The sequence below is a fragment of the Leuresthes tenuis genome, unplaced genomic scaffold, assembly GCF_036924035.1.
Source record: "Leuresthes tenuis unplaced genomic scaffold, fLeuTen1.0.hap1 SCAF_18, whole genome shotgun sequence".
Taxonomy (NCBI): domain Eukaryota; kingdom Metazoa; phylum Chordata; class Actinopteri; order Atheriniformes; family Atherinopsidae; genus Leuresthes; species Leuresthes tenuis.
In genome coordinates, this window is record NW_027325372.1 from 1,930,205 (window position 1) to 1,941,077 (window position 10,873).

A 10,873-nucleotide genomic window follows, 5' to 3' on the forward strand; every position below is an offset into this window, starting at 1 on the left:
CTCGGGCAGGGACTGGGGGGTGTCCAGTTATGGCACCTTCCTGTCAACCGGCGCTGGATTTATAACCGTAATTATACGTAATAACCGACCACACAGGTGTGTATCAAGCTCTAACGCGCGCATTGTGGCCACAAACACACGCGCACGGGGTATGAAGCGCTTTAAGCGTCAGCTGGACCTCCGAACAGGTTGATGCAGTTGTGCCGCATTCGCTGGCAACTGAAAACTGGGAATTTCTGCTATCGGACTCGGAAACGTTATAGAAAATGTGAAAACAAGTCGGATTTACTCGTAACTTGGTTAAGATTTTCATCTCCGACGTCAGTATTCAACAATCTATGTTTTGTAAGCTAAATATAGCTCTCATTACTGATCTGTGTAAACACCTAAGTACTTTTGTGCATGTTTAGCTCACGTATTACCTCAGTCATATCCGTAATATAATCGCTATTGACGAACATTTATTTTCTTTGGCAAAGTAACAAAGCAGATTTAAAGTCTCTGAGTATAAAACGAGCGGACGTTAAAAAGTGACGTGATATCGACTTCCACAATTTCATTTCCATAGTACATTGAATGCAGCATCAGCTAGCTTGATTTACTTTTTGTATCTGAAAATCTCCAAATACGATGTTTTGCTGCAAATAACTGACACGTTCTCCTGTAAAAGTAAAGAGCTCGACACCTTAAGGTAAAGTAACTTAATCAACGTTAATTACGCTAACTGTTAGCAGCTAACGCACTGATTAGCTAGTGTACCTGGTAGCATAATGTAAAAAGTGGGAACATACGAACTAAGAAAATTGTCAGGGAGCCAAAAACTGGGAACAGTTGTCATCTGGACCTTTCATTCAGACCTTATTTTACTCTGTGTGTAACGTTAAATGTGTACAAACCGGTGCATGTAAAGCTTATTTATCATTTTATTAAGCTAACGTTAGCTCGAGCTCATAAAGTCTTCATGTTTTTATCAGACACAAGAGGTGAAACGTTGAGTTCTCAGTTATTCTGTTGTCAAAGATGAAGTAATCCGTAGAAACGGTTTTAAAGTGTGTGCAGAGTCAGTGGGGGTTATTTTCAGAAGTTACTGAACAGAGTCAAGTTGAAATGAATAGTAATTTACATGCTTTAGATCAGACACATTCAGTCATGTGCAAAGAAAGTTAATTTGGGAAGATTGTACTCATCAGCCACATATTACACTGAGTCATTATTTATTGAGGAAAAACTGAGACAAAACACAGAAGCATGTGTGTGAAAACTAAGTGAACTAAGAGGATAAGAAGCAGCCAGGAGCTGCTGATCAATGCTCTGATTAACTGATCCTCAGTCAGTGTGAGCAGCTCTATAAAAGCAGGAGTTCTGTCAGTTTAACACGATGCCAAGGAGGAAAGACACCAGCAATGATCTCAGAGAAGCAGCTGCTGCTGCCCATCAGTCTGGGAAGGGTTATAAGGCCATTTCCAGACTATCTGGAGTCCATCATTCTACAGAGAGAAAGATTATTCACAAGTGGAAAACATTCAGGACAGCTGTCAATCTTCCCAGGAGTGGACGTCCCAGCAAGTTCACCCCAAGGTGAAGAAGCCCAGAGCTACATCTCAGACTCTACAGGCCTCAGTTAGCATGTTAAAGGTTAAAGGTCACCCCAAGGTGAAGAAGCCCAGAGCTACATCTCAGACTCTACAGGCCTCAGTTAGCATGTTAAAGGTTAAAGGTCACCCCAAGGTGAAAAAGCCCAGAGCTACATCTCAGACTCTACAGGCCTCAGTTAGCATGTTAAAGGTTAAAGGTCATACATCTCAGACTCTACAGGCCTCAGTTAGCATGTTAAAGGTTAAAGGTCACCCCAAGGTGAAGAAGCCCAGAGCTACATCTCAGACTCTACAGGCCTCAGTTAGCATGTTAAAGGTTAAAGGTCACCCCAAGGTGAAAAAGCCCAGAGCTACATCTCAGACTCTACAGGCCTCAGTTAGCATGTTAAAGGTTAAAGGTCATGACAGCACAGTTAGAAAAAGACTGAACAAGGATGGCTTGTTTGGAAGGGCTGCAGGAGAAAGCCTCTTCTCTCTAAAAAGAACATGGCAGCACAGCTTAGGTTTGCAAAGCTGCATCTGAACAAAGCTCAAGACTTCTGGAACAATGTCCTTTGGACAGACCAGAGCAAAGTGGAGATGTTTGGTCCTAATGCACAGCAGCACGTTTGGAGGAAACCAAACACAGCATATCAGCACAAACACCTCATACCAGCTGTCAAGCACGGTGGTGGAGGGCTGATGATCTGGGCTGGTTCTGCAGCCACAGGACCTGGGCACCTTGCAGTCATTGAGTCCACCATGAACTCCTCTGGATACCAAAGTATTCTAGAGTCAAATGTGAGGCCATCTGTCCCACAGCTAAAGCTGGGCTGAAACTGGCTCATCAACAGGACAAAGATCCCAAACACAGCAGCAGATCTACAGCAGAATGTGGGAAAAAGAACAGAATCAAGGTGTTGCAATGGTCCAGTCAGAGTCCAGACCTCAGCCTGACTGAGGTGCTGTTTGGTCATAATGGACAGCAGCACGGTTTCTGTGTTTTGTCTCAGGTTTTGTTCACTAAATAATGACTCTGAGGCTGTTTTTTTTTTGCAGATGATTTTAATTTTGCCCTTAAAGTGTTCTGAACTAAACTTAGAAGAACAGATGACAGTTTTCCACCTGCTTTAGTGAGAAATGTGCCTCCATCCTCCCACACACAGCGCTTCTAGCCTTTCCAAAACAACAGCTTCCTGTTAAAGGTGCTCAGTAACAGCTTTAACCTTTAGACCAGGGGTCGGGAACCTATGGCTCGCCAGCCAGGTGTGGCTCTTTTGATGACTGCATCTGGCTCGCAGATAAAACAAAATATTCTCACTTGTTTTAATCCATCCATCGATTTTTCATGTCCTGTTCAGGGCTGCAGGAGCAATTGTCCATTATTTTAATTGGATGATACTGGACTACGTTGGCAGCGTAAAACAGGTAAACGCCCCCTTTTGAATCAGTCTGCTCGGTCATTAGCTCAAAGCTAACCCTTATCGCTAACGAGTATCGTACATTTCAGGCCGAATGGACTGAAGAATTCGCCTTTGTGGAGAGAGCAAATTCTGCGGTGTGTCTAATTTGCAACGACAAAATTACATCGATGAAACGGTCGAATGTAAAGCGACACTTCGACACGCGCCATGCTACCTTTGCATCAAAATACCCGGCAGGAGACAGCAGAAAGAAAGCGAGCCGAGAGCTACTAAAATATATTATATGGCTCTCATTGAAATAAATTTCCAAATTGTTTGCTTTCATGGCTCTTAGTCAAAAAGGTTCCTGACCCCTGCTTTAGAAGCACCTGCTGTGCATCAGAACAGATGCGATTATCCCTAAAAACGTGCCTCAAATACTCAAAGACTGATTAATACTTGATCCCACGAAAGAAAAACCATGACGACAGAGTTTACTCAGACCCAGAATGTCAGACATGAGCGATCACTTGTGGCCTCTGTGGTGTTTTGGTCTCGTCTGTAGTTCTGTGTGACCATGGATCCGACCTGCTGTGATTCTGTGGCTCCAGCTGGTGTGACGGTCCAGGTGTGTTTTCCTGGCGCCCGTGCGGCTGTCCTGGATAACCTGAACCGACAGCGGGAGGAAGGCCGGCTGTGTGACCTGTCCATCCAGGTGCAAGGCCGAGTGTTCAGGGCCCACCGCTGTGTGCTCGCCGCATCCTCACCTTACTTTCACGACCAGGTGGGCCGGCTTACATTCACCTGCAATACACACAAAGGCTTTCACACGAGATTCGTGACTTTGTCCAGCTTCATTCAAACAAACATCCGGTGACAGAGAAAAGTCCCCATTGATGCAAAAGTACACCAAAGTACTCTAAGAGTCGCAGTTTGTTCCCAACGACGTGTTAAAGGGGAACTCTGGTGTTTTTAAACCTTATTTCTGACATGAAATACGTTCATCTGCTCACCGAGAACAGTTTGGTGAAAGTCGGCGTCCTTCAGAAGATATTTAGATAACTGGAGATCCATATAACGGAGTGAACGGGGCTTAGAGGATGCAGCCTCTAAATAAGGCTTTATCTGTCTTTATTTCACCAATACTTTAAGAAGAATGAATGAATGAACGTGTGCTATAGCTCTGTTAGCTCATAGCTGCTGTTATGTGGCTACTTGCAGCTATAGGAGAGCTAACGGAGGGATTTCTACACAGGCACTCTACTGGGACCCCTTCATCCACACGCCCCCCTGCAGCACAGTTTATTCACTCCGTGCTCTGTGACAGTCGGCTAACTTCACACAGAGTTTGCTGCTGATAGTTTTGTGCAACATGGCAGGATATTTATCATATTTTGACAACTTGAACGACGGCTTTGAGTAAGATGGACGTTCTTACCGGAGTGAATGAGCTGTGCTGCAGGGGGGCGTGTGGATGAAGTCTAAGCCATGATGTGCAGGTGATGAGTTTATATTAAAACTTTTAGATGAGCAGGAAGTTTGAAAGACTTTGTGGGTAAATAAGTTAAAAGTAACTTTTCTGTGTTTTCTGAAGAACAACAAAATTGTTTCGAACTTTTATTTAACAGACAAAAGTCCAAAGAAATTATTTTCAGCATCTTCACTGAACAACTTCTTCGTGTTCAGGAAACTGAACCAAATCCAGGATCTGCAGCATCAACACTCAGTGAAAGCTGCTCCAGACTCATGTTTCCATCGTGTTCCTTCAGCTTCCTTTAATGACTCTTTTTAATGCTTTGAACTGAGTTTTTCACAGGAATCTGAGTCCATTCCTGCTGAATCCCAGATTCCAGCTGCTCAGCAGTCCCTGGTTGCTGTTGTCTGGTTCTCCTCTTCATGATGCTCCAACATCTGCAGCAGGAGACAGACAGTGGTCCCAGTAGAGTGCCTGTGTAGAAATCCCTCCGTTAGCTCTCCTATAGCTGCAAGTAGCCACAACACATCACTAAACTGTTCTCGGTGAGTAGATGAACGTATTTCATGCCAGAAATAAGGTTTAAAAACACAGGAGTTCCCCTTTAATGTCGGCTGAACGATTGCGAGTCCGTGTGTAAAGTTTTGACCTCTGACAAATCGACAAATCGCCGTCACGGATGTCAACAGACATCAGCTCACGTGTAAAAAGGTTTTAGGGATTTGTGTGGTCACAAAGATGCTCTCATTTGCCATATTTCTGTCCTGATTCTATCCTGATTCTGTCCTGATTCTGTCCTGATTCTATCCTGATTCTGTCCTGATTCTGTCCCGATTCTGTCCCGATTCTATCCTGATTCTGTCCCGATTGTATCCTGATTCTGTCCCGATTGTATCCTGATTCTGTCCTGATTGTATCCTGATTCTATCCTGATTCTGTCCTGATTGTATCCTGATTCTGTCTTGATTCTGTACTGATTCTGTCCTGATTCTGTCCTGATTGTATCCTGATTCTGCCCTGATTCTGTCCTGATTCTGTCCTGATTCTATCCTGATTCTGTCCTGATTCTATCCTGATTCTGTCCTGATTCTATCCTGATTCTATCCTGATTCTGTCCTGATTCTGTCCTGATTCTGTCCTGATTCTGTCCTGATTCTATCCTGATTCTGTCCTGATTCTGTCCCGATTCTGTCCCGATTCTGTCCCGATTCTGTCCCGATTGTATCCCGATTCTATCCTGATTCTGTCCTGATTCTGTCCTGATTCTATCCTGATTCTGTCCTGATTCTGTCCTGATTGTATCCTGATTCTATCCTGATTCTGTCCTGATTCTGTACTGATTCTGTCCTGATTCTGTCCTGATTGTATCCTGATTCTGCCCTGATTCTGTCCTGATTCTGTCCTGATTCTATCCTGATTCTGTCCTGATTCTATCCTGATTCTGTCCTGATTCTGTCCCGATTCTGTCCCGATTCTATCCTGATTCTGTCCCGATTCTGTCCCGATTGTATCCTGATTCTATCCTGATTCTGTCCTGATTCTGTCCCGATTCTGTCCCGATTCTGTCCCGATTCTATCCTGATTCTGTCCTGATTCTGTCCTGATTGTATCCTGATTGTATCCTGATTCTGTCCTGATTGTATCCTGATTCTATCCCGATTCTGTCCTGATTCTGTACTGATTCTGTCCTGATTCTGTCCTGATTGTATCCTGATTCTGTCCTGATTCTGTCCTGATTCTATCCTGATTCTGTCCTGATTCTGTCCTGATTCTATCCTGATTCTGTCCTGATTCTGTCCCGATTCTGTCCCGATTCTGTACTGATTCTGTCCTGATTGTATCCTGATTCTGCCCTGATTCTGTCCTGATTCTATCCTGATTCTGTCCCGATTGTATCCCGATTCTATCCCGATTCTGTCCTGATTCTGTCCTGATTGTATCCTGATTCTATCCTGATTCTGTCCTGATTCTGTCCTGATTGTATCCTGATTCTATCCCGATTCTGTCCTGATTCTGTACTGATTCTGCCCTGATTCTGTCCTGATTCTGTCCTGATTCTATCCTGATTCTGTCCTGATTCTATCCTGATTCTATCCTGATTCTGTCCTGATTCTATCCTGATTCTGTCCTGATTCTGTCCCGATTCTATCCTGATTCTGTCCTGATTCTATCCTGATTCTATCCTGATTCTGTCCTGATTCTATCCTGATTCTGTACTGATTCTATCCTGATTCTGTCCTGATTCTGTCCTGATTCTATCCTGATTCTATCCCGATTTTGTCCCGATTCTGTCCCGATTCTGTCCTGATTCTGTCCTGATTCTGTCCTGATGTTCTGATCTCCTGGCAGGTGTTACTGAAGAACGTGACGACAGTTTCCCTTCCCTCAGTCATGGACCCACTTGCCTTCGAGAGCGTCCTGAGTTCTGCCTACACAGGCCAGCTGAGCATCGTGCACGAGGACATCGTCAACTACGTGACTGTGGCCAGCTTCCTCCAGATGTGGCACATTGTGGACAAATGCACGGAGATCCTGAAGAGGCCCCGGCCCTCAGGGGACGCCGCCTCTGGAGAAGCCGCCGCAGCTCACCCGGGGTCGGCCTCTCGCCAGCAGTCTCCCAGCAGCACGGAGAGCTTGTATGTGGAAAGGGAGGGCAGGCGGAGGGACAGGAAGCCCGATGCCTTGCCGCCATTAGCCACATGGAGACGGCCGCAGCAGTTAGCTCGATGGCGCTCACGGCCCTCATCAGCCCAGCACTTAGCCGACTCTCAGCTGGACAGCCTGCCGAGCTACATGGAGAGTGATTACGCCAGCTGTGAGGAGGCGTGGGCGGCGAGCCACGTCAGAACCAGCCCGTCTGCCCATGACGGACCCGGTAACCGGCACCACGGGGGCGGGGCTGGCGGCGAGGCTTTAAAGCTGAAAGCCAGGCTTCAACAGCGGGTGGATAAGACGAGAGAGAGCGAGGAGCCGCAGGACAGGAGGAGGGCTGAGAGGAGGGAGACTGAGGCAGACGAAGGAGTCGGAGAAGCAGCGGTGGAGAGGAGGGAAGCACCGCTACGTCACTCCGGTAAGATCCACAGAACGCCGTCAGACTCCAGATGTGGAAACAAGGTCCGCATCCGAGTGTTTTTAGAAACTCTGAAGTGTATGAAACCGTCTGTGAAATACACCACCTAAACTACATCACCTAAACTACACCGCCTCACCTACACCACCTAAAATACACCGCCTCACCTACACCACCTAAAATACACCGCCTCACCTACACCACCTCAACTACACCACCTAAAATACACTGCCTCACCTACACCACATAAACTACACCACCTAAAATATACCACCTAAACTACACCACCTAAAATATACCACCTAAAATACACTGCCTCACCTACACCACCTAAACTACATCACCTAAACTACACCGCCTCACCTACACCACCTAAAATACACCGCCTCACCTACACCACCTCAACTACACCACCTAAAATACACTGCCTCACCTACACCACATAAACTACACCACCTAAAATATACCACCTAAACTACACCACCTAAAATATACCACCTAAAATACACTGCCTCACCTACACCACCTAAACTACATCACCTAAACTACACCGCCTCACCTACACCACCTAAAATACACCGCCTCACCTACACCACCTCAACTACACCACCTAAAATATACCACCTAAACTACACCACATAAACTACACCACCTAAAATACACTGCCTCACCTACACCACATAAAATATACCACCTAAACTGCACCACCTAAACTACACCGCCTCACCTACACCACCTAAAATACACCACCTTAGATTTTTTTTTTTACTGGAGATGCAGAAAATAGACGAACTGCTCTCAGAGAGACAGAGTTGTCCTGTTCATACGTGCACTGATGCATTCATACGTGCACTCATACGTGCACTCGTACGTGCACTCATACGTGCACTCGTACGTGCACCTAATGACCCGAGACGAGCAGCAGACACCGCTGAACGGCCATCTTTTGATGGCTCCACTCGCTGTCAGCTGTTTCTAACCAGCAGCTCCTTGTTTTGTGTCTCAGACTTCCTCCCAGTCTCCAGCGACCATGAGGAGGCCGGACATGCCACAGCGAAGCAGAGTGTGGAGGTGATGAAGGAGAAAGTTGGAGGCGATGCCCCCTCAGACCCGCCCGGCTGTGGGACGGGGGGCGCAGTCCCAGGCCCCTCCTGTCCGGTCTCAGCCCGACTCCAGTGGCAGACCTCCTGGTCCCAGCAGCAGCAGCGACCGCAGGACGGCGAGGGCGCTAAAGATGAGGAGGAGTTTGAATGTTTCACAGCAGGAACCTTTCACAAAGACACCTACGATGAGATCGAGGATGGCACGGGTCAGGTTTCCCAGAGGCAGCTCGTGTCTCCTGACTTCAGCCTGACGGGGTCAGAGGTCAACTGGCCCTCCACCAGTGGGACACAGGGGGGCTCTGGGACTCCCACCTCAAGTCGTCACCTGTCCCCGTCATCTGCTGCGTTCCCACCTCCGCCTTCGCCTCCCACGCCATCCTCGTCCTCCTCGGTGTCCCTGGCCGGCGCCTCCTACTCGGGGAAGGTCCACTTCTGCCACTGTGGAAAAGCCTACACCCTGAAGAGCATGCGTGACCGGCACGTGAAGATGCAGCACCTCAACCTTCGGCCCTTCGGGTGTCCCGTTTGCACCAAGTCTTTCAAGATGAAGCACCACCTGACCAAGCACCTTAAGACGCACGGCGGGCTGCGGCCCTATGAATGCAGCCTGTGTGGGAAGAAGGTGATCTGGAGAGACAGCTTCCTGAGGCACCAGGCGCGCTGTGAGCGGCTGGCATCCAGCAACAGCGCGGCGGCGCCCGACGACAGCTTCGGCTACGGGTTCGATGAAGGGGAAGCTTTCCTCCCAGCGGGACAGGTGAAGGTGGAGGAGGTGGACTTCCACAGGGAGATGGAGGACGGGATGGGCGGGCTGTTGGACAATGTTTCTGGGATCGTGGACGAGCTCAGAACCCAGAGTTTGGACACGGTGAGTCATGTTTTTAAAGAAGAGGCCACGGAGAGCTTCAGTGGAAGTTAAATATCATTCTGAGCACTTAAAGTTCCTGTAAATAAGGACCCAGAATCAGTTTAAAAGCACAAATCGTTGAGCAGCTGCTTTGGTTTGATTCTTTTTGTAAGACGCAGCGACTCTTCTTCATGTCTGCACATGTTCAAGTGATGCTGTAATTTACCAAGTTGTGAATGTACACTTTGAGAATAAAGAAAATTTGCGTTTTGCACATAAATTATTTCCCGTTCACCTGCGTTGGAATAAAAACGATGTTTTTGTGCAATATTATTTAGTCTTTATCCTGGAAATAAAGCTTCGTTTCAAACACCAGAGGCTCGTCATAGACTCTGTGGATCAAATCATCCAGTTCTGGGTCAGAATGGAGCGTCTGGTCAGAGGCTGGACTGGAAACCAGCCCGGTGGGCGTCTCAGAACGCGTTAGAGTGACCGGTAACAGGCAGAGGATGAGGCCGAGGCCTTTATTCTGGGTTCTGACGTTTCAGCCACACCCAAAATGTTTCCGGCCGCTGAGGAAAAGCCTTGTTGGAAGGGTGAAGATCAACTTTAAGCCATGATGTGCAGGTGATGAGTTTTTATTCAAACTTTTAGATGAGCAGGAAGTTTGAAAGACTTTGTGGGTAAATAAGTTAAAAGTAACATTTCTACTAAGTACAAATGTTACTTTTAACATTTGTTAAAAGTTGTACAATTGTTCTGAAATACAACAAAATTGTTTCTAACTTTTATTTAACAGACAAAAGTCCAAAGAAATTATTTTCAGCATCTTCACTGACCAACTTCTTCGTGTTCAAGAAACTGAACCAAATCCAGGATCTGCAGCATCAACACTCAGTAAAAGCTGCTCCAGACTCATGTTTCCATCGTGTTCCTTCAGCTTCCTTTAATCACTCTTTTTAATGAGTTTTTCACAGGAATCTGAGTCCATTCCTGCTGAATCCCAGATTCCAGCTGCTCAGCAGTCCCTGGTTGCTGTTGTCTGGTTCTCCTCTTCATGATGCTCCAACATCTGCAGCAGGAGACAGGTGTGGACTGCAGGCAGGCAGCCGAGCTCACACACTCTGTGTGTCTGAAGCTGCTGGAAGTCCTGCAGAATGAGGTCTGGCATCGTCCTACTACTGGGACCACTTCATCCACACGCCCCCCTGCAGCACAGCTCATTCACTCCGGTAAGAACGTCCATCTTACTCAAAGTCGTCGTCCATGTTGTCAAAATCTGATAAATATCCTGCCATGTTGCACAAAACTATCAGCAGCAAACTCTGTGTGAAGTTAGCCGACTGTCACAGAGCACGGAGTGAATAAACTGTGCTGCAGGGGGGCGTGTGGATGAAGTGGG

The 10,873-nt window shown here is 47.0% G+C and overlaps 1 protein-coding gene across 2 annotated transcripts; it reads left to right on the plus strand.

Annotated features, from left to right (window-relative positions):
- The first annotated feature begins 5 nt into the window (after positions 1-5).
- On the plus strand, positions 6-9,760 carry zbtb22a (zinc finger and BTB domain containing 22a). Of its 2 annotated transcripts, none has more exons than XM_072370650.1 (4): positions 6-96; positions 3,543-3,761; positions 6,801-7,521; positions 8,528-9,760. In XM_072370650.1, the coding sequence occupies exons 2-4, from the start codon at positions 3,555-3,557 to the stop codon at positions 9,541-9,543; spliced, it is 1,944 nt and encodes a 647-aa protein (XP_072226751.1). In that variant the 5' UTR covers positions 6-96; positions 3,543-3,554; the 3' UTR covers positions 9,544-9,760. The 2 variants fall into 2 exon arrangements, with proteins under 2 accessions (XP_072226751.1, XP_072226752.1); XM_072370651.1 differs by lacking the exon at positions 6-96 and adding an exon at positions 136-691.
- The last annotated feature ends 1,113 nt before the right edge of the window (positions 9,761-10,873 follow it).

Coding starts and splice junctions, on each gene's coding strand:
- zbtb22a (XM_072370650.1), top strand. CDS start 3,555: ATGGATCCGACCTGCTGTGATTCTGTGGCTCCAGCTGGTGTGACGGTC. Junction 3,762..6,800: donor CACCTTACTTTCACGACCAG/GTGGGCCGGCTT, acceptor ATCTCCTGGCAG/GTGTTACTGAAGAACGTGAC. Junction 7,522..8,527: donor AGCACCGCTACGTCACTCCG/GTAAGATCCACA, acceptor TTTGTGTCTCAG/ACTTCCTCCCAGTCTCCAGC.